The sequence below is a fragment of the Centrocercus urophasianus genome, unplaced genomic scaffold, assembly GCF_019232065.1.
Source record: "Centrocercus urophasianus isolate 14NV4802_14NV808 unplaced genomic scaffold, USGS_Curo_1.0 seq_10, whole genome shotgun sequence".
NCBI classification, from domain to species: domain Eukaryota; kingdom Metazoa; phylum Chordata; class Aves; order Galliformes; family Phasianidae; genus Centrocercus; species Centrocercus urophasianus.
In genome coordinates, this window is record NW_024884142.1 from 101,045,617 (window position 1) to 101,069,930 (window position 24,314).

Below are 24,314 nucleotides of genomic sequence, written 5' to 3' on the forward strand. Positions count from 1 at the left end.
TAAGCAAATAAGTGAGGTAGAATGTTTAAATTAAAATGATTTTCATGAAAATGGTGTAACTTCTTCTGGTAAGCTGAAACGTTCTCTCGCATATTTGTGAGTACAGCAAAGTGAACTTGTAGATTTGTCTTCTAGTACTACTGGACATCATGGCATTACAGAATAGAAGTAATATGAAGTATTAATGCAGAAAGTGTGGAAAAAAACCAACCTAATGGGGTGCAACTTCATAGTTCCTTGTATAATTTCTATCTTGTGACTGAAAAAGTGTCAGCAGTTACTGTGAGTTTGGGCAAGTTACCCAACCATACTGATTTCATGAATATGAAGGTACAGGAGAAGCATCCTTCCTCTATTTACTCAACAGAGTTAACAAAGGATCAAGCTGTAATAATCAAGTCTGGACTGCAGTATTTTGTCACAGTTATGTATTGTCTCTGGTATGTCCAAACTGAATCAACTTCTCACATAGAATCGCTAAATAAAGGATGAGCTATAGCTTTCAGCACTAGAACATCCCCCACATGTTTGCTTGGGGAGTGGCAGGCAGCTGAAAAGAAAAAAAATGAATGAAGCTTTGAACTGATGCATTACTTCCTTTCTTCTCCACTTTGCCTCAATCTGTAGCTTCCTTCTCTAGAAGACTATGCCATGCAGTCTGCAAACTCCACTGCAAAAGGTAAATTGCTTTTGATTCTGAAATTACATTTGACTACAATTGACAGTGAGATGCTGCATGCAAAATGTTTTTGCTATCTGTAACATAAAAAATAGTTATAATTATTAAGTTTGAGACAGTTCTTCAGAGGTAAAAAGATCACAGAATCATAGACTCATTAAGGTTGGAAAAGACCTCTAAGATCATCCAGTCCAACCTCCAACCCATAGCCACTGTGCCCACTGACCACGTCCCTGAGTGCCACAGCTGCACAGTTCTTTAACACCTCCAGGGACAGCGACTCCACCACTTCCCTGAGCAGCTGTGCTACTGCCTCATCACTCTTTTGGAGACGAAATTCACCCTAATTCCAGCCTGAATTAGTACCCAAACATTTATTCTGTTCCCTTGCTTTCTGCACAGTAGCTGTCCATGCTGGAGATGGCATGGGAAGTTAAAAACCTAATGCTGTACTATAACTTAAACAATAACTTCTACACTGTGCTGTGTATCTTTTTCCAGGCCCCCACCAGTACAAGCCATGGCTCATCCAAACCTGTAGGACTGTGCTCTGCCAAAGGGACATACTTTGATATCAAGCCACAACCACAGGCTATTAAGTGAAGCTATACATACAGCACCATTCAAATGGCAGTAATTAAAACGATTATTACAATTAAAAGTAGTATGGCTAACATATGTGCAATACAAGGCCACAAAAACTATTGCCAAGAATCAACAGAATCTTCTATCCATGGCACTTCAACATATATTTCTGAAAATAACGACACAGGTGTACCATATGCCTATGTTTAAAGCCACTCAAAGGGAAGAATACTTTTTTTTCCCCAACAGAAGAGCAAATAGTTAACTATTAGTCTCTCTGTTCATCAAAAAGGCAAATATTTCACGTTTTTGATCTACGTCCATTTAAAACTTGTATTTTTCTGGGGCCACACATGGGGGTGTGCTTGCTTTCAAGTTGAATCCAATAATTCAGTGCAATGCATCTGCGAATCTCAGAGTGTTTCAAAATGCGAGCTGTCATAATGGTAAACTTTTTGACTTACATTGCAAAAGCTTATTCCTACTCTCAGTAGAGTATTTCCTGCTGTTGCTTTCTTGTGATTTTGTGCTAGAGGTCTGACTTGTGCGTTTTGGTTCATGCCTGCCTAAGTGAGGATCACCCACCCATGATGACCAATACATTTGGACTATACTCAAAAACAACAAGGGTGGATTAAACTATTCCATTATTGCAGATGAAAGAGTTCTCCCCGACATCTGGCATATCATCTTCAAAACTGATATGGAACATTTCCATAAATTCAGCTTAACATTGTTTTTGTGAGTGTTCCAAAGTATTTTTAACATGAAGAAATAGCATGCAAACTAATTTCCTATTTGAAAAGTAAAATGTCTTGTTCTTATTCTTTAATTCATCTAGTTCTTAAAAAAAAAAAAAAAAGGAAAAAAAAAGAAGAAAAAAAAGATGTTCACTTAACTTGAAGCATACTGTTTTGTTTATTCAAGTTAATGGAAAAGCTAGTCAGTGTTTGATGTAAAGCTGCCCCCTTGCTTGAAAGAAAACCAAACAACTGGTTATGAATTATGAATATCTCCTAATAGTTTCCAGAATTATCTGAAGGATGTATTTTTTTTCTTAATTACATACACTTAAAAGTTCCAAGTTCCCTATTCATTTCCATTTTGTTTATTTCTCTCCTTGGAAACCTCATAAGCATTTTCCTTTAGTGAGGCTTGACTGAACAAAATATTACTGCTACAACCTGTAATATTAGGGAAATAAATGCCTGAAAGCTCATTGTGGTTTTTAATTAGGAAGTGGAAGAATCGCTTATTAAATCTTTGCAAGCCTTTTCACAGCACTTATACTGGTATCTGCTGAGTCCCTGCAAAGGAAAACACCGAGCTTCTACCTAAACACTGTGCTTAAGAATACATTTCAAACCCTTTTTTTTTTTTTTTTTTTTTTTTTTTTCATGGCCTCAGAATAGCAGTTCCTGCAAAAAATTTTGCTTTCCTTTTATGCTGGCGTGTCTTAAGCTGTTTCAGACCTAACCAGACATAATCTTGTGAGGCATCAGGTGTCTCCGTACTCTGAGGGAGGTATCTCCATATGGGAGCTGCTGGCAAAGGTACCAAAATGAGGGATGCAGTCTGGTGAAAACCTGATCGCTCTGCATGGCCCCACCATTGCCTCCTTGTCTTTCTGACAGCAGAGCACTGGTTATCATCAGAACAACTCATTAACACAGCAAGTAAACTGATGGACCGACACTGCGATGTCCAACCCTATTCCAAAATACAACAGCCTCTTTTTTGGGGGTTGTGAATGCAATTCAGGGGACAGCTGTTCCTTTGCTCACTTGGGATAAAAAGAGACCTTGAGGTATAAGGGACTCAATATGTAAGACAAGGGACTTAAAATACTTGATACATTTTATCAATAAAATCTGACTCTCCTTATGCCTTTGCAGGCTGAATGAGCTGTTTCAGGAATTATAACTGTAGTTCCCGAGCTGAAAACATTTAAGTTCAAGTCAAGTTCAAAAGCAATTATCAGAAGGAGAAAGCTTATCTAAATGATGATATTGTTTTTAGCACTAATCATCCTATCTGTTGGCAGTACCAACATGCTGCAATCTCCACAGCTCCCTACGTAAATAAGCAGATTCCTGATGCTGTTCCAACTTTCAGAAATGCCTTTGAAAGCATTATTTAGTTATGAATTTTTCCTACATGTGTTTCTTTTAGTGTTGCTGTACATACTCACAGATGCTCTGTTTTGGAGAGCAAAACTTATTTATTTTTAAATTACAGTCAGAGAGCACTGGCCTGTGTATTACCTTCTCACGAAATTAGAATGTTGAAAGAAATTCACTTCCATGCCCTCTACAGCTTTTGAGTGATAAAATAATAAAAGCAAAGAATGGAAATAGTACTTAAAAAAGACACATCAGTTGATTCAGTCCAAAATATACTCTAGGGAAGGGAGGGGATTGGAAGAGCTGGGATAGAAAAACACAATGTTCAGGTTGCACAGTTCAAGTGAAGAGAAATAGATGTGCAGAAGTTAAGATTGCTGTGACAATATTAATTTGACAGTGCTACAAACGAGCCCTGTGGCAAGGTATTGATCTAACAAACAGCAGGAATGTTGTGCATTTTTCCCTCTCTTCTTTCCTTACGAACTTCGCATTCGCATTAGCTGGCTCTCCATTCAAATTCTATTGGAAAATCCAACCTTCCACCTAATTGTTAAAGTGAAGGAGGCTTAAAAGGAAGTTGAAAAGGAAGTGGTATGAGATGAAGCCAGGCAGGTTCAAAAGAGAGGGAGGGACACCAAGGAAACAGAAATGTATCATTTGAAGGTAAAAGGAAAAAAAAAAAAAAAAAAAAGGCAGTATGAATATTTATGAAGAAAAATGAACATTTTTTTAACAAGAGTTAAAAAGAGATGCTGTGATACAGGTGACTAACTGGAGTCTAAAGAAAAGAATGGGGAAAAGAGTGAGACACATGCATGAGAGGCCCACTGACACAGCTGCTTTTCACTTACAGATGTAGCATTTATTAAACACTGTATTACAATTCAAGACCAGCAGCGCGATCTGGTTTGATGATCAAGGTGCTGCGACGCTCTATTTTCGACCAGGGAGCTGGCGAGTACCTGCCAACGTCTGTCTGCCTGCTTTGCTGCCGTTTTTCCTATTGCAACTATAATTTGAGCTGTCAGAAGAATGACGAAATACGAATTGCCGAGGCGGTGCAATGGCACCCTGCACAGCACAGCGTCCTGCTGGGACACGGTGCGAGCAAGGCGGCAGCTCGAGGAGACATCGGGGAGGTGTGGGCAGAGCAGGGATGGACAAGAAGGGTGACCGAAGGAAGGGCTGAGGGTGTGCAGCCTACTGAAGATTGTAAGTTGGAGTGGTGCTTGGGAAGTATTTGTTGTTCTTTCAAAAACCTGACAAAAAAATCTTAAAACTGAGAATTATTATTATTTTTGGACCCGAGCTAAGATTTTTCTGGGGTTTAGCCACATTTTTTTTCTGTGCTCGGGAACAAAAAAAGGAAAAAGATGCTGAAAAATACTTTGTTCTTTCAATGAGCCAGTAATAAATAAAAACTAACATTTCCCAAGGAAACTTCTGTTTTTAAAAGAGAGCTATTTTTTTCTTCCAAATTACTTTGCACTGAAATTGCGATCAACTCTGCTCTCAGGCTAGGATCTGACTGCCCAGCTGCCTTTATACAATCAAACAGAAGTAGCAATTAGGATAGATTCCTCTCCCCTCTCCTCTCCCTCCCTCCCCCCCCCTTTTTTTAAATTTTCCTTCTGGTCTTTAGCTGGGAAGTTTCATGAGTTTGCCTGAGAATAGATTCTGTGCTGCCATAATCCTGGCACTCTCACTGAAAATGAGATTTTGGCAGTTATTTCAGCATAAGCAGAATACTCCTGAAGTCTGCTCGCAGGGCTGTCGAGATGGTGAAATGCAGCAACCTGCTTTTGTTTGTCTGAGCATGTGATTTCTTTTTTATACCTTGTGATCTTCACAGATTTCTGGCGAAGCTTAAAAGGTTAGTTGGAAAAGGAGTGGCTAGCATTTGTTTAGAAAATAAATAGAAAAAAGTAGGCCAAATACCAGTAAAGTTCCAGTTTTAAAATATTAAACTAACACATAACATTGCTGGCCTGGAAAGGTCAGATGAAGGGGGAGAAAGGATGTATTTAGAGTGATTGCCAGGCAGGACGTGGGATCTCTCACTGACTTGGCAGTAGATACTTTAGCTCTATTTGCTATTAGTGCTGTTTCAAATGCTCTATATTTGCTAAGTTCTTAAGTTTGACAAGATCCATGCTTTATTTTCCAGTATTTACATGGTATTAAGCAAGTGTGTAAATCCATTCAGAGAGTAACCAGGACATGCACAGCCCCCTCACCCCTCTCCCCCCACCTTTTTTTTTTGCTGGCTGGCAGTAGACAGGATGCTCAGAAACCCAGGACAATGGAAGTCTGGAGGCATTTTGCTTTGGGGTGTGCTATCAGATAACAAGGGTATTTGTGACATGCTTAAACTTGCTAAATATAAGTGGAAGAGGGCCCTCTGCTTCCAAATTTGTCAGTGGGAGTGAAGAAAGAAATGGTTACTTAACAGTAGAGCAGCTACAAGTCCTTCCAATGAAATCATAAGATTTAATGAAAACGCCAATACTCCTTTCTATGGTCTGATTCTAAGGACTTGGCCAGTGTAAAGAAGAAAGCCTAATGCAGCAGCTAAATAATTGCTGCCACATCATCTAAGCATCTAAGCACATCATTATCACTGCTGGATGAGATGAAAGGTATTTACAAACTAGAGTCTGCCAGGAGAACAGAGTCAGCAAAAGCTTGATCCCGCTCCAGCTGTAATCAATAGGAGCCTTCAACTAAATTAGAGTTTAAAGAACAAACTAACTACTTTGTGAAATGTATTACACTTTGAGTTTTGCAAAATTAAACCTGGAGCTCATCAGAAGGGAGGCACGTAGGGATTTGTTGCCTAACAAAGCTCTTTGTTTTACTTCACGCATTCTTTGCTGGTCTTCCAAACTGTATTTCCCACTCAAGCAACCCAGGCTCATTTGCCCATGTTTTGTCTTTTTTCCCCCCTCTCCCTTAAATCCCCCACTTTTACTTTCCTTGTGTTTTTCTTTCTGTATTCCTTTGGGTTCTGCCCTTCTAATTTTTCGAGGCAGAGAATGCGTCTTTGTTTGTGAAGGGCAAAGCAAGTTTATGGCACCCTATTCATTATATTTATGAATCATATCTAACTGAATTTTTCCCATAGCCCAAAGGTGGCTGTTTGCCCAAAGGCACTGCTCTCAGTGCCTGCATTTTCTATTTATAAGGTGTATTTTAGTTTACATCAGAAGCTTAAGGAAAGACTTCTGCTTGATATCACTTCTGCCAAATGAAACCCACAGAGAAGCTGCGGCCAAAGGAACTCTGTACAAAAGTTGTCTGGGCTCTGTAATTTCGTTCACGTGGGCGCATGGTAGTATACATTAGTTGCCAATAAAAACAATCAAAAATAGATAGAGCACTGTGCAAGTCCTGAGATGATCTTAAAAAGTACAGAACGCAGGTAAATGCTGACTGAGAGACACGCTGTCAAAACAGTTTGGTGAGAAAACCAGTTTTTGCAAGACATTTGGGACAAGCTGCTCCCCTGACAACTCATTCTACCCTGTGCACCTTGGTGAAATTCCAGAAAGGAATAGTTTACAAGAGGGTTAAAGAAAATTGTTGTTTTTGAAACTATTTGTGGTTGTGACCAAGTGTGGGCGCTCCCCAGATGTTGACGTTGAACAGTCAGTATAGCTGAGGATAGCAAGGAATTAACTGTTTCAGTCCTCAGGAAGGACATCAGCAGATGTTCAACACGAGGCAAGTCTTTCTGGCTCTGGATATGATGGTGGGTGCTGAAAAGCTACAGCAGCATCAAGCCTAGGATGCACGTGGGACGAGGTCCGCTGTGGGACAAGGGTCCATGCAGGTGCCCATTCAAACCAGGCTTTCTGGCTCCAGAGACTGGCAGGAATAAAGGAAGAAACAGGCCCTGATCGAATCACTAGACTTTAATGCAAACAAACAAAAACAACTTTGTGGTATGTTTCTTTTCCTCTTAGCTCCAGGAAGAAAGATGAGTGAGAAGCTCTAGCCACCCTCCTTGACAAGACAGCTGTTAGGACCTCCTTCCTCTCAATCATTTCGGAAAGTATTTGTCTTGATTTTCAGTTCATTCCTTCCCCAAAAGGCATGTGATTCAAGATCCTGACGTTTTGCAAATTGAGTGTATGAGCTAATTGCCAGCAATCTATCGCCTGCCTGCTGAGGGTTGCTGAGGGATGCCCAGAGTATTATCATAACACATCACTCAGCACTACTGTTTCAGTGTCTGCTTGTCTCTAACTCTACACAGACAGTCATAAACGTTTGGTTAACATCTAATCTAGCCCTTCCAAGCCTCTTGCAGAGGTTAACTAATGAGCACAAGCCTATGGGGGAACAGAAGGGTTGAATTCAGCCCAATACTGGTTGGTCAAAATGTATTTTGCTTATAGCTTCTTGCAGAGTAGAAGAGATTTCTCAATTTAAACTTCCATCAAAGCTATTGGAAAAAGCTGTCAATCACAGTCCAGTTTTTCATAGATGTCTTGCTGCTTCAAATACCTTCCAGATGGATTTAATTCCAGTGACTGATTGTCCACTTGCCTGTGCAGCTGTGCACTCCAGGGCAAAGGTCTACACCATGCTCATTCACGTGCGGGATGGCAAAAAATGACTTCTTGTAGATCTTTCCTCATGACAGTGTTATCTTTCAGTAAATGAAGAGGCAAAAGATGAACTAACAGAAGATGAATCTACAGGATGCTTTTCATATCCAAGTAATTCATGCCAAGAGCAAAGAATAGAATTTGAAAGGTAAAGCAAGGAAATAGCTGCTTAGATATTAAAGAGGTGATCCATTTATGGGGAAGGAAAAGAAAAGCAAACATTTACAAGCGCATTAATTTCTCACAAATATGATAACATAGAGAACTGCTTACAGTTCAGAGAGAAAAATATTTAATAAAACTTTCTTTTGCATTCTATTGTGCTATTATTAACCTGAATAACAGAAAGGAACTCTCCACAGTACCTGATCCCTATTCCAAGGCTAATCACAGCCAAATTTATTGTGTAAGCTTAAAATGTCTAACGCTGTAACTTTATTTCTCTGTGTGGTTAGTTAAGAAGCCCTAGCTGCACATAAGGACTTTGCTGTATTGCTGATGGGCAAACTGAGCCAACTTTGAGACAGATCGCAGTCTGACAGGAGAGAGTGGATGATTCCAAAGGAAAGCAAGAACTAGTCTAGTAGACAACACTATTTTGTTTTAAGGGACTCAAAGAGTTTGCATATAGCATCCAAACAATTCTATTGATTTAGGGGCTGCTTTTAATTAATCAGATGCTATTGTACCAATGAATGTGCAAAACACTGGAGGAAGACCAAAGACAAGACTGATTTCCAATATTCATTGTAGCTAGGTCTTATCTAAACTGAGGTTCAAGCAGACAATTACTATATTTGAAGATTTCAAACAGATGAAATGAGCAGTGTTAAAGAAAAGAAACACTGTGCTGCAAAGATAGCATCTTCTGAACTGATTTCAAAGTTTCAAAAACACCTCAGAGAAGCGAAAACTAAGCCATGAAAGCTCTTGTATTCTATTGTTTTCAGAAGGACTGGAAACTGTTCAACGTTTTAGGATCAAGTCCAAATGATTTTCAATGAGTTAAATCTCATTTTCAATGAAAGGAAAATAAGAAGGAAGCAAAGCATAACAGATAAGTAATGGCTGATATGGACCAAGAACAGAATTCATTTCAAAGTAAGGAACAACAACGTCTTAACTACAAAATGTTCAGTAAGTAGGCTAATTCTGCATATACAGCTACTCTTGGGCTTGATTTCTTGCTGTTATTTGTGCAATAGCTCTTGTTACCTACCCCATTTGGATTCATACATATTGTTTGCACACATCTAGTAGTGGAGAGCAAACCCCCTAGTCAAAAAAAAAAAAAAAAAGAGGATCTGTGAAGTTCATGGAAAAGTTCTGTGGTTCTGTGAAACAGAGCTACAAATCATTTTGTCACAAGTCACCACCAATTCAGGGATAATACTGTCTATTACACTGCTCTGCTCCTCATACTGAAGAAAATGTGGCAGATTTTCATATCACAACAGTTTTGCAACTCAAATTCAGAAAGTGATAATATTTTACAGAGAGGACACTTAGGAGATGATTATTTTAGTCAAGCCAGGCATCACACTTCCTTCAGAAGTGGCATGAAGTATCCAGTTAGCAAGTGACAGTGCTTTTACATCTGGCACAGTAACTATGTTCGTATTTAGTCACCATTAATCATAAGTTGTAAAGTATCTAGTTTCCTAAAGGAGCAGCTTTATTTCATTAACATCTTGAAACTCACATTGTAATGTTGCTAATTGTATAGCAATTTATCTGGGATCACTGTGTGAATTGCTGTTCTCAGTCAGCTTTTGGCACTCGTTGTCAGCTTGTGAAAAGAAAAGAGAGTAAAGAATTCAGGAAAGAAAAATTACGTGGATGATCTAAAAGGGACCACACTGCTAGATTTGAGACAAGCTGGGATATTCTGAATTATCTAAGAACTCTGTCCCAGAAAGGTAATTGCAAGCCAAGTAAATAGCACTGTTCCTGCAGATCAAGGCTACTCCCTCTGATACTTGCAAGCATTTCCTACCCACTTGTGAATAGGATTGCTCTGTGCTTGGTATTGCAGACTTGCTCTGGCAAGTTTTTTAGCGAGGGTTTTTTAAAATAAAAGTTCCTAGCAACAAGGTGAAGGACTATTTCAGGACAGCGTTCCTATCCAGGATAGCATTAAGTAATTGTGTAAATTTAGGCATGTGCAAAGATGTCAGTGAAATTACTGGGATCCAAGCATGTGCTTTAAATGCTGGCACACATTTTAACATCTTAATACGACACCTTGAAGTATAAGCAGTAATTCTGTTTATGAAAATCAGTCTCGACGTACTTTATGTACTTCATGACCTGTTTGGTGCAGGTACTCGTTATGGATAAATCTCTGCATTTATTCAGAGTTTTGCACAATGAACAGCATAGATGCTGATCAGTGAAACTACATTTTTTTCCTGGCTTGTGAGGAGATGTTGAGCTTTTATTTTTTTTTAAACAGACAAACTGGAAAAGCTAAGCTGCAGAGGTTAGCCTGTGGCAACAGTTGGGCCATGGGAGGCTGGGAATGACATTCAGCTTCTGGCTGGCTAGCCTGCTTTCCATGAAAATGTTTGTGCAGCTCAGGGCTGCCCCAGAATTGTGTTACTTTCCTTTATGGAAAGCATTTCCTCGCCTTTACCTTTTGTAGGAAAACAAACAGTCTTTTTCACAGATCTAGCGCAGTTTCATAAAAACCTCAGTTCTGAAAAGCACAGTAAGTAAAGCAGTCTTGGGATATGCAAACTCCAAAAGAAAGGTGTATTTTTTTAACTTTACGGAAGAGAATACAGAGTAAAGAAGAAGGAATGCAAGTCAAATATTAAAAAGTACTAAGATTGAAGGTTTGCTCAGGTAAGCTTTTTTGCTGCATCTATACATACTGTGCCTTCCAGAAGAAAACTTTCACGGGTGACTGGCACCCTCTGTGTGCTACACAATTATAGCCAAATAAACAGCACTTCTGAAGAGTCTGATAACTAAAGCTGATGGACCAATAGTAAAATGAAAAATGGAATAAAGGAGGATGCCTCTGCAACTTTAGCATGTCTCTGCTATTGGTCTCTGTTGGTCTAAGGTTAGTTTAAACGAGGGGGCCTGACCAGTCAGGAAAAACCTCCTCACCATTAGGGCAGAGAGGGACGAGTTGCCCAGAATGATTGTGCATCCTCCATCCACAGAGGTCTTCAGGAGCTGAGTGGATAACCTGGGGGTCTGACGAACCTGGTCGGACCACAGAGCTGACCCTGTTTGGAAGTCTGTTCCCAGCTGATTTAACCTACATTCCACTAAGACATCAACCTGAAATTCAGGGCAGCTGCAAACAAAGAGCGAAGAAACTAAAGAAACCATTTGGTCATCAGTGAGCTGAATTGTGAAATCTTTGCTAAGAATAGTTAACAATGGGACATCAGCATCTAATTTTTCAAATTAAGGACAAATGATAGGCATGGAAAAACCTACCTATTATCATTCCAGTTGTTAAGGGCTGTTGTATATCCAACCCATCCCACTTGCCTCCCAATGGGACAGTAACACCGCCTTGAATCTGAATTTCTGTGACAGAGGCAGTTCTGTAACTTTATGCCATAAAGCTGAAGCATGCTTTAGTTGGTGCATGCAAGAGCCTCTGCGGTGTTCTGCAAGGACAGTCTTGAGCTGATCCAGGCAGATCCCACAGCTTGGGACGCTACAGCCAAATACAAAAAGCATTTGTGTGTCAACTTTATGCCATTTTTTTTCCCATATTTTTAGATGCTTCAGATCATTCTTTCTGGCTGAACCCCCTGAGTGGCCATTCAATCTGCGAAAATCCCAATTGGTCCCATTGGTCTCTTTAATACCGAGCTTTCAGCCTACCAATCATAGCTGTTGGAGGAGTGAGACTCCACCCTGAGGACAAGGCACTGTGAAATGGCTCCTCAGCCCGTTTGGTCACAGATGAGGCATCTGTATGGAGCCCCCGGGGCTCCCACAGCCTCTTACGAGCCAGAAGTTGCTGAGGCCAGTTTTTGGCTAGGTTGGACTTGACAGATACTAACACAAAGAATCAAATGCAAAGAATGCTTTTGTCCCAAATACAACACTAAACACAGCAACAGTGTTGAGTAAAGTATGCGCTCGGCAACATGTGTGAATGCGTGCACTGTTTGCAGCAGGACAGGGCCCTTCTACAAGCTGAAGTTGTCCAGAAAAGGAGCTCTGACAGACACAGCAATACAAAATGATGTCACTGCATTTCAACACTGTAAGCTTCTCCTTGCAATAAGAGTGATTCCTACAATGAATATGTTCTGCCACCAATTCCTAGTATCTTTTCGAAATAGAACTGGAGGTCATAGAGTAGGGAATGGATACTGAAGCTCTTATGTCCACCAGGAAGATTAATCAAAGCTTTGGTGAATAGGTTAAACAACAGGCAGGAGCCACCACAAAGATGGAAAATTTGATGCTGGAAGATCAGTTCTCAAAGCGGTCAGCATGAGTTGTCCAAGAGAAGAATACAGATACTGCCACTCTAGATGCCTGCAATTAACCTCATCCTGATATTAATATTTTAAGATTCTCTTGAGCATTTAATTAGGTTTGCTAGTCCTTTCAAAAGACTTTTTTCTGAACTCATGGCTAGTTTCACTGTATAGGATGTCCAGAGCTTTGTTAAATCCAGTTCTTAAAGTCCAGGCTTCACTTGTATGGTAGAACAAGGAGCTCAGAAACTGTTTCCTTTTCTGGGATTGACCTTCTATACTGCCTTTCAGTTTCATAAATGAAATGCGGAATTGTCATCTCGCAAAGTGGGGAACAGAACAGTTGCAAGTCTGCTCTCACAATCCCTTAATTTCTGTATGGTTTTGCTATGCTTCTCATCTCTTTTTGCAGCCATTAGAATATCCCCTTGTTCCCTGAATTGTTCTCCCCAGCTATGAGCTGCTCCTGTTTCTCAGAATACTCCTTGAAACGGGCTGAGCAATATTACAAACAGCCATGCTCCTTATGAGCCTTTTGCTAGGTAAGAAAATCAAGCAAACGAACTGTTTCTGCATCATAAGCAGCCACTCGTAAAGCTCTGGCTTCTCTGCTGGCTGGAGAATCCCCCAGGAAGCTTCACAAGGGTGGAGAAAGCGGAGACAAGATCAAGACCAGTGCTCTAAAGCTGCGCTTAGGGGAAGAAGCTGAGGGTGTTCGAGGGTGTTGCTGGGTGGATCTCCTTGGCTAGTTTCTGGTTTTGGCTTTATTACATGACTGTGCTTTCAATTTATTTCAAAGGTGCCTGGAGCCTTATAAATCTGCATACATAGTAAGGAAGAGATTCTCTTAACGGTGAATACAGAAATTTGAGTTTAATCACAGTGGAAAGAACATTTTGATTTAAAGACAGAATGAAGCAACCTTTTCATGATGATACATACTAGAAATTGAGATTTTTTTTCCTTGTATAGGCATACAGAGCAACAGTTTCTAATAGAGGAATAGTTTACATCTTGGAACTAAAAAATAAAAAGCAGACCCCTCAAAATCATTCACGCACAGCATAACATTAGAATTTACAATCATATTTTTTAGCTTGTTTAAATAATAGTCAACAGTGCTTATGATGGAAAAACAGGTGATTTTCTCCTGTATTCAACTGCTGCAGTGTACAAACCTACAGCTTGTTTGAGCTCTCCTGCTTCCACAAACCCAGGAGGCAGCGCAGCACCCATCACTATGGAAGGCTGACTTAGACATGCCATCTTTACCTGCCTGTCCAATGCTCTCTGCACCAGGCCTACAATGTTGGCAATATCTTTACTTGGGGTTTTGCAACTATCCTTGATTTTTCTATTCGAGGAATGTACAAGGAGTGAGCTGGAAAGAAATTATGTCCTGATCCTATGAATTAAGCCAGTTAAGATTAACAAGAGATTAAGATTAAGCCAGTTAAGATCTAGACGCAGTATATGCAAGCAGGATGACTTTGGATGAGAATGGTCTTTTTTTCCTTTTTGCTTGGGAATTACATTTGGATTCTGTGCGCCTTCCTGATTTGTTTCCCTACTCTTCTGTAAGGAATCAAGTAGTAAGGTATCTTCCACAGACTATGGGGGCAGATCATTGGGTATTCCAAAGCTTTGTTTATTTTTACATGACAATGCACTAACTGCAGTGCTGTCTATTGAAATACTGTTTAACTAATTCCAAGCGTGACAACCAATACATGGTTTTACTTAATTCACATCTATCATGTAAAACCTGTGCAGATATGTTTCCTGATAAGAAAGAACCTTGAGAACACATTTATCTGCTGAGAAAGTGCTTTAAATACAGGAGGACAGAAAAGTACAAGGTCTATGAATACGGGAGCAAAACAAAATGGTTTTGAAACTGATGTAGAACAGCTGTTAGGTACTTAACAAAGACTATCTATTTCTTAAAATGCTGCTAAACTTATCAACTGGGATGAAATTTCTCCAAATATGAACTGTCTTTGTTGCTTTCTACAAATTCTGTTTAATGCTAGCTCTTTTCTAATGCATCCCAGACATACAAACTTCTCAAATCTCAAACTGATTTCAATTTGATCTCAAATTGATTTCAAACAAATCTCAGTGAGAAAGACATTTCCCATCATTCTGATCAGGATAGTTTTATAACCTAGGTCAAGTTATCTGTAATCACACCTACCCTTCTGCTCATTTTATGTTTCATTCATTTTCTTCTGCACACGTCTGTTACTAAATGTCAGTTTATAGGCAACATCTCTAAAAACATACAGAAAATTGTTATCTGTCCAAAGTCGTTGTACTTCCCAATTCTAGTTATTAGAACAAGCAACGGTTACAGTATTGATAATGATTGCTGTTTAAGTTGTTAATGCTAAGAAATGCTCAGTAACTGACTGTCCAAACGGCATGCTATTTTTTATCCCACAGATGTCTTTTTCAGCTAACGCCTTCAAATCTTGTGAATTCGAACAGCAAACTTCTACATTTTCTTTGTATATAAAACCTTTGTATAGGTTTCATACAGCAGTATTGCTACTCAACTTACCAAAGCTTTTCTTTTCCATTGGCCAGTACTCTTTTATAAAAAAGCCATCTCTCTGTTATAAAATTCATGGGTGGACAGTCATCAGTTACTTTAAAAACTCAGGTTGAAGATTTTGCTGGTGTGCTGGACAACAAATATCCATTAAGCCTTTCATTCTTGGAACTCTGAAATCACTGCGCTCTCTGTTTCTTTTGCTATCTACTTGAAGCATAAGTTTGAATGCACACGTTATGACCAGTTACCTGTTAACAAAAAGTCCATGCATGCATATGCATATGAAAATCCTGGAACAAGTTCTGCTTGTACTCAAAAAACTACACTGAACATCTGTTCAGACATGGACTGAACACCCTCAAGTGCAATGTCACATCTGCTTATATCATACCGCAGCGGGTCACGCATTAGAGTAGAAATTTATTCCAGATTAAATCCAGCTTGGAAGAGAAAGCTGTTTTCTCCTTTTTAGAACTGTTTTAGATGGGCTTCAACAATGCTTAGATACATCCCCTGAAAGGGCAGATTTTTTTATTAGGAGTTAATAAAGACTGATTCAGAGCATCCCAAATTAAAGCAGAAACAAACAAGCCACAAAAAATTCATAACCAAAAAACCTAACAATGCAACAAATCCTTTGTACTGGAGAATGACTCAAGTAAGCAAAATAGCTGTGGCCATAGCATTTTTCACTGAGGTGAAGTTACTCATTAAGATATTCACAAACAGGTAAAGGTTTACTGAATATCTAGTTCTAAAAACACTTAATTAAAAAATTAGGATATATTATGCCAGAAAAGGTTTAATTCATGCCTGTGCTTCAGGAACCCTTTCTGAGCAACGTAATTTCTAAAAGCGTGTCTAACAAATGTTTTCTTAGTACCTTTTTCAGCTTCAAAGCTACGGGCTTCTCCATGTAATTATACAAAACAGAAATTAGTCATTTCTCTGCTATATGTACAACTTCAAACATGATTTGACATGATTAACGTGGTTTTCAGCTCAGCAAATAAAACACAAAGATGTGAATGAGCATAAAAGGTATTTTATGATAATTGCATGTATGTTAAACTATTTCGTAACTCTGATTTCAAATCCCTCTTGCATTTTTAGTTAAGTTAAAATGTAAATGAAAGAAGGTACAAACAGGATTCTGGTGTACTTAGCATGTCTTCTGTTTCTTCCTTTATAGTGCAAAATGGCAAATAGCTTTTTATCTAAAATTACTGCTTTTTGGCTACTAAGAAAAAGCTTAGCAAATTAAAGATGAAAACAGATTACTATCTGTGATATGTCAAGCTTTTTATTCACCAATGTCATTCAGGTTGATTACTTATTCCATATATTCTTGTCATCTACAGGGAGAAGAGATCTTAGTGGCCAAGTTCAAATCTTTGGGTCCTGTGGATAGAAGCACCTGAACTTTGGCAGGTATGTGGCAAACTTCCCTTTGATAAGATCCTTCCAGCCAACAGGATGCTTCAAGTATGATAATGATCCAGAAAAAAATAGCTCCAAAAGCCTCACGGAGGGGAAAATGAGGGTAAATATTCTTGAAGTGTATTGAAAGGAGATGGCCAAGCTCACCTTATATAAAATCCACCAACAAAAAGTAGAAGTTCCTATCCAGTTAACACACAGGACAGAGAGATTTGCCATGACAGTTCTGTACAGGAATAGTCTATTATATCACATCTATCAGTACGTTCTGATGCAACCTCGTAAGGTGAAATCCAAAATTCCTCTTTCTTATTGTGGTTTCAAAAAGATCAAAAGTATCTCACTGATGCATCACATCTCATTGTCCTGGATGATAGAGAAAAACCTCAGAAGAGCAGGCCTGAGCAACACACAATTCAAACAATGACTGAGTTTGGTTCGCTTGGCTACACTACAGCAGACTATTTTTTATTTTATCCTTAGCAAAGGATATGCAAAGAAACACAGACATCACTACATGGTGTAGTGAGCAATCAAACAGACTGCTTCTTTATCTGTGGGTAGCTTTGTTCCTCCTTTAGGAATATTTTGGCACATGTAGAAAGCCAAGTGCAAGTAGTAGGTATCATCCTCAGTTGCCATTATCAAAGAGAAATGAAGAAAATCACTTGAAAAGAGATATATAAATAACAAAAATAGCAGATCTGATCTTCTGCTCTTGAATTAGTTTTCCAGCTTGCTAAATTGTGCAATCTTGCACGTTGGAGATGTGCAAGAAACGTCTAGAAATGTCTTGGACCTTTAAAAACTATTCATCGGTAACACTGTCATCTTTTAGGGATGTTTTATGGTTAGAAAGGGTGACTGAATGTAAGTCAAACTTCCAATATGAAAATACAACATACTACAATATGGAAACGCTCCTGCCTAAGTAATACAAAGCAGGAATCTGGTGCAAAAATAGGAGAAAATGTTGAAGGACAGAAAATTCCCTTAAGCAAACAGCAAGCTAAAGAACTATAATGCAGTAGTTTGGGATGAACTGTAGACAGATGATTGCAAACAGAAACAGAATAATGCGATAAGTCTTTCATGAAAGTAAGGCAGGAAGAACCCATGCACAGTGACAATGGTCATCCCTGTAACTTTATCCAGGAGAGGTACCAAAAGCAGCTCTGGGATGGCCTCACACAGCTGTCACTGCTGTGGAAACTCTGTACCACTGCAACTCTGCAGGCCACAAATCCTTAACAGCAAGTTTGGAAACGAGGACCCAAACCTAGCCCACACTCTCACTAATCATTTTCATGCTACCTAATGCTGTCAAATGCAAGATGACAGTTATCTTTCCTTGCAAACTTTACTGACTTTTAGGATGCTTTCGACCCAGATTTTACAACAGATGCAGCAAATTCTTTGCAAAGATATCTAAATACTCTATGCCTTCTAACAAGGTGCCTGACATACTGAGATGCCCAAGTGGAATCAGACACGTTCTTCCCCTTTGCTATCTAATGTTATTCCCGACTGCGTTACAAAAAGATCTCTAGCTTGCAGCCTGACAGTCTGAAGGAGGACAGATGGCTGAAGGCTTGGACTTCCTCTATGCCTTCTGAATACATTTGGTATGCTTTGTCTGTCGAAGCACTAGCCTCTTCAGAGCTGCTAAGCCAACAGGCTTTACAATCAACAAATTAAACCCAAAAGCATGAAAGTATGACAGTCAGCATGACCACTCTACAGTCCCATATCTCTTGAACAAGAAATCATGAGAATTGCTAGTGAGTTTACTTAACTTGAACCTGAAGTTTAGTGATTGCTTGCATAATCCCAATTCAAGAAGCTAAGGTAAATACAACTTTCGGAAGCCTGCCTGAATCTAGGACATTTGGCATGATTAGCATATGGTATGAATCTTAATGGCAACAGACTCAGCATTTTCCTGCAGGGGTCAGAATAATGGAAAAGCAGTAAGCAACTAAAGGAAGTGAAGCAGCTGCTAGTATTTATGCTTGTGATGGATGTTCACAGTAAAATGGTCAGACAGAACAGAGAATATCTATCCAAGGTCTTGACATGACACTCACAGCTGTGCAAATAGCACAGATGGGAAGATGATTTAGAGTGGCCAAATCTTGAAAATGCCCAAAAGCAGGCCCTCGGGCCCTCAAAACAAGATGTTTCTTGTGACCTCCCCTCTGGCCCCTTGTGACTGTTGAGGAGAAGCTCCAGAAAGGACTCTGCAGCATTTTCACAGCAGCTTGAACAGTTGGTTTGGGATGGATTGATGAAAGACAATCTCTGCGTGATGTACCCAAATGTACAAGAAATTAATTGGCTTCTATGAACACTCAGTACGAAGAGCTGTGAAAGCGTCAGTTCCTATTCTTCTGTGGATTCTCTTAGATCTGTAGAATTCCTATGGCTCTTCCAAGGAATCAGCATTGGCATGTATAACCAGGTTGGTCTCTTAGGGTGCCTACTGCTGGCAGAGTGTTCTCCACTTGCTGAAGTACTGCAGCAAACATGTACGGCTGAACTTTGCTTGCATAAGCACTTTGATGAACTTATGGCAGTTCTTAGAGTACTCTTACTTTGGATTGTCTTCCTAAAATAAATAAGTAGACTTTATTTTGTCCTACCACAGCTCTTTTCCTCACCCTATCCTCCAACTCATTATCTGTTTAGAGTAACAATTCCGGAAATGAACAGGAGCTCTTTTAAAAGTCATCTCAAAAGTAATTTAAAAGAACTCCTTAAGTGCAAGGAGAACATTTGGGATGCTGCAATGAGTTCTGACTGCAGGAATTGTTTTACAAAAGGCTCCCCAGAACATTTCTGGGGCCAGCCTAAAACACTGTTAGAGCTACGTTCTTGTTGTGCATTCTAGTTATGTCTAGCTTACATAACAGTCATGGGCAACAGGGACAAATGAGAAGCTGGTGTAGGCATTCCTGAATCCCAGTACATTCCTTTCTGAAGGCCTCTAGGCTTTTGATTTACTTTGCTCCTGGAGCCTGAATGCTCGTTAGTGGCTGTGAAGTATTATCAACACTCCTGCAGTGCATTTCAGATTTAGTTTCATCTGAACAGGATTGAGATTGCATGTTCCAAGACTGCTCTGCAGGACAGCTTGAAGCACAGTAAGGGGAAGCTCATTAGGATGTGTGTTGTAGAAGTGCACTATGCACCCAAGCCAAAATGTCAAGAAAGAGCACCCAAATGGAGGCACAGCAAGCCTCTCGAGCCAGGGCTGGTTCTGAAAAGAGCTGGGCTCAATGCACATATATTTGTCCCATTTGCAGTTTGTGCTCTTTGCATACTACTTGCACATATAGGTCTTACAGAAAGTAATTTCAGTATGGAAAACAAAACATCATGAGCTGTTTCCCCCTGCTGCTCTCCTCCTAACAGAGGGAATCTAGAGATGTAAAAGTTAGAATTATGTAGATTTGGACTTACATAACTTCTCAAGATAAAAGCCTAGACTGGGTATAAGTTACTTTGGAAAGTATCAGAAAACTGAACTAACCCCCTCCCTGAACCCTACTTATGAAGGGACCCCTAAAATGATTTTGCAGGGGAAAAAATAGAGAACAGAAAAAAAAAGTCAAAAGATGGGAGAAATAAAAAGCAAATAACCAAGTCTGGGCAGAATCATCTGGAATAAATGCACCATTTTTTTTTTTTCATATAAAAAGCATTAACCATCATATTACAGCTCCTTTTCCACGTACTCCTCAGTCACAGCAGTACAAGGGTTTACAAGGAGATTGAATATAGGGCTGCAGAAATATAGGAAGCTAAACTAATGAGGGTGGTCTGGAGAGCAAAATAAATAAATAAATAAATAAAAATTTGATTGCTTTATAGCTTGTATTGCCAGCATGACAGGAAGGGAAAACAAACAGCCAAAAGCCTTCCATTCTCAAATTCACAAGTTACTTGACATCTTTGCTCCCCCCCTCCTGATCTCCCCTCTACCCTCTCATGTAAGTGTTATGACAACCAAGAAAAAGCTCACAGCTTCTTGCAGGCTAGATTTGACAAAATTGAATTAATTGGGTGATTTTCTTTTGATTTCAATAAGAGTAGACTCAAATCACAAAGTCTAACAACAATTCAGTTCTGCAGGCAGGCAAATTCAAGTATTTGTTTAGAAAGAGGCAAAGAAGTACCTGTGTATTAGTAAACTCAGTAATTTATTTAAATATATTTCTTATTCTGCTTTTGGCTTCTCCCATAGTGAGCAATACTCTTGTATTGGCAGGTGAGAATATCAGTGGTTTCCTGAAAATGTGGGTTGGTGCCATATGGGAATCAAGCTGGTGACCAATTCAGCAGCACTTCACGTGCTATTAGGAAGTAGGGTGGGGTCAACATTATCTTGAATTCTGCATTTAATTGTTTTATCACAATTACTTTGTACATTTTCTATGTACACACAGAAAATCTTTATCCAAAATAAACTCCCCTCACTTTCTCATCAGTTTTGGAGATTCCTAGCACCTACTGTTCAGATACAGCATGCTAAGAAATCCCCAGAGTTTTGCAACCTACACTTCTGACAACCAGAGTTAGACAAGAACTTGGTTTGGATCAAGAGAAGTTATAAAAATGACCTTCACATACAACGTACATACATCATAGTTATTTCTATGGCCTTGTCTTCTTTGACACAATGTACTTTACTGCCAATCTGCCATCTGTGCTATTGGTATTCTACGTGGCCTGTAATAAATACCAGCATGCATCAGATACAAGTACTCAACACTGATAAAAACTTCAACTTTCACTTGTTTTCTTCAGGCCAGAGGTTAAGAAGGTATTAAAACTCTTGTAGCTCAGATACACAGCCAAGTGCAGAGAATCCCACACCTCCAGGAATCTTTATCCTATCAACAGAAATGGGATCTGGACATACAGTATCTTTCCTTGCCTAAGAATGAAGCTCAGCACGTTACTGAAGCTACTTAGTCAAACATGAATAATGTCATTTCTGTATTCCAAGCACAAAATCCAACATGGGCTTGGCCTATCGTACTCTCACAATTCAATGTTTAAAAAAGGGAATGGACAATGTACGGTAACAGGAGGCCCCTACTACTCTAGCATGATGTCAGCAATATAGCTCCTTAGAGCACGTTATTGTTTTAAACAGAGGTCTCCACACTTTCACATTGGTTATAAAATACTTAGTGCTGCTGGACTGGAAGGAAGAATGTCATACATCTGCAAACAATTAGAAGGAGCTGGGCTTCATATTTGATTTACTAAACAATAAAACAAGCTTAAGTGTGACTATATGTATAAGTTACACTCCCTAGGAGCCTCAAGCAGTTATCATAGCAAAGTCTTTTAACCATAATTAAATAAATCCACAGTGGGACCATTGCTGATCAAGATTATTTTTTATAAGACATTTTCAGTAGTGAAGATCATGAAGTTGAATGCATGCTTTAAGTGCTCCTAAAGTCTTTTATCCTTTCTTTCAAGCACACTATCCACTACATTTTCTCCAGCTGGAATTCATTCAGTACAATATATTTCAGCTTTTAGGCAGTAACATTTCCATACTTTCTGCATTTAGAATGAAATTTTGGCACAGGGAGATTAGTAGCAAAACTCTGAATCAGTAAAGCTCAAGATTTCACCATAGTTTGTATGTCTGTTAGTTAGAAATTCTGGTACTCTAACAAAAACAGTTAGTTGTTATTATAAATTAACCACAGATTTGTAAATTGAATATAAATATTTGGTTTTAACTTCCAGGAAACTAAAACATGGAGAAAAGATAATAATGTATCATTTCTCAAAACAAAACCCTAGCAGCTTATCAGTGTCTAAGTTAACCCTGTCACACAACCTTTATTCAGAATATACAAAGGCATCGGTACCATTTGCCATTAAGCTTTACTATACTATCACTTACTTGTACACCTAAAGCCATTACAGCAAGAGTGATGTTTGTGCTTGCAATTTTTCCAGCATTATCTGCAAATATTATAAAAGAGAGCCAGGTGCCCAACTGCAAACTCTTCATTGTAACTGACCAGTGAAGGGGAGTTTTTACAGCACAGCAGGATCACCTGCAGTGGCTCATGCTGGATCAAACACAGGAGTTCAGTACTCTCTCCTCAGTTCTGCTAGTGCTGTTCTAAATTGAGCTGGGGGAAAAATAACTTGCCATCCTTGGCATTAATTTTTCCTCAACAGCCCCAAATAAACACCTGGGATTAAAGGATAGTACAGTGCTGACCCTCCTCTGACAGGCTCTTCACTTGATATTCTTGAATTAGATGGACAGAAATGCCCAGCATCAGACAAAGTAGAAAAGCAACTCCAAGGCTTTGCTCATCAAAACAACTTATCCAGACTCCATGATGATTACTATGCTTCAGAAGCATGGGGAATTTACTCACTGGTGATAAATAACATTCCATATACATATATGAATACCAAAGAGAAAGGAACTACCACTGTAAAATACAGCATACTCTGATTATAGTCAGTCATGTACTATTTTATATGATTATACTGTTAAGGACCACAGAAATGGAAAGGATGAACCACGGGGTCACAACTTGCCCTCTGTTTGCATGGGTATCCCACTGACATGCTTAAAAGCCAAGTTTATGAGCAAGGAGTAGAATATATTTTTATGAAAGAAAACGAAACAGTGGACAAAACATCTGTTACCTCAGCAAGTATAAGAGTAAACTATTTATATAAAATAATAAATGAAACAGTCTTAGTTTACAGTAGTGCTTGTGAGTCTGGTTCCTGAATGCATACAATTAACATTGCTAATACTCTGAGAATTTTGGCACGCTGTGCAGTGTATGTACACCCAGATGAAAACTCTTCATTGCCATAGTTTCAGAGAGTGGCTAGACCATGACTGGAAATAAGTTGGCTGGGTCAGTGGAGGACTACTTCCACAGAGACCAGAAAAGCACAAGATGTTCAGATGTTTGGTTCCTAGTGCTTGAGGAATGTGTGTCAGACATATATGAGTGACATAAAACACTGCATTGTTCAGCATTACAATCTGATCTAAGCAAAGGCTCACACTTTTTTTTTTTTTGTTGCTCCATTCAGCATCACCTTACTGAAAACAAACCCAGCAGCATAGTTTTGCATGTCTTCAGAAGATGTCTGCAGTACAGACAGGTAACACATCCTGCTGTGTTACCTGTCACCTCCTTAAGGAGGTGTGTACGTGTCCAATTTAATGGCGTACCAATTCCTAACAAATTCAGAGACCTAAGCTGTTATTTTCCGGGCTTAGATTTGTTATCACATACACTGCAGTTATACTGAAAGTAAAACACACGGCAGCTTGCTTACCTTGGCACACATTGTGCTCACTTTGCTCATACCCAGCTGCACACTGAATTTGATGAGTTGGGTTTGGAGGGGCACGGTTAGGATCAGCTGGAGTCCGGCGAATGACGCTGTTTCGACCACTAGTGGATTCAGCTGCTGCTTCTTCTCGCTCATTTACAATAATTTGGGCTGTTCTAGGTAGACAGAGGTATCCTCCATAGTGGTTAACACATTTCATCCCACCTTTACATGCATCTGGGACTATTTCACATTCATCAATATCTGTGGTTAGCAACAACACAAATCATGCTTTTAACAGTCGAATCCTCTGCAACAGCCATTAATACAAACAACACAATGAGGCATGCAAGCACACTCCTTGTCTGAAACAGGAATGTGACAATACTGAAGTAATTCCAGCAGCAAGTTTTTCTTTGGAAGTGATTTACTGTACCTTTGCACCGTTGCCTAACAGGATCCCATTCATAGCCATCTGTGCATTGCTACAGATAAAAGAGGAAAGAA

The 24,314-nt window shown here is 39.3% G+C and overlaps 1 protein-coding gene across 1 annotated transcript in view; it reads right to left on the reverse strand.

Annotated features, from left to right (window-relative positions):
- The window catches only part of EFEMP1 (EGF containing fibulin extracellular matrix protein 1), a 50,975-nt gene that overhangs the window by 23,476 nt on the left and 3,185 nt on the right, over positions 1-24,314 (reverse strand). The window contains exons 3-4 of the mRNA XM_042825479.1: positions 24,244-24,292; positions 23,811-24,071 (exon numbers count right to left, since the gene is read on the reverse strand). Of these exons, the coding sequence (XP_042681413.1) occupies positions 23,811-24,071; positions 24,244-24,292 (310 nt within the window). The remainder of the gene's footprint in view (positions 1-23,810; positions 24,072-24,243; positions 24,293-24,314) is intronic.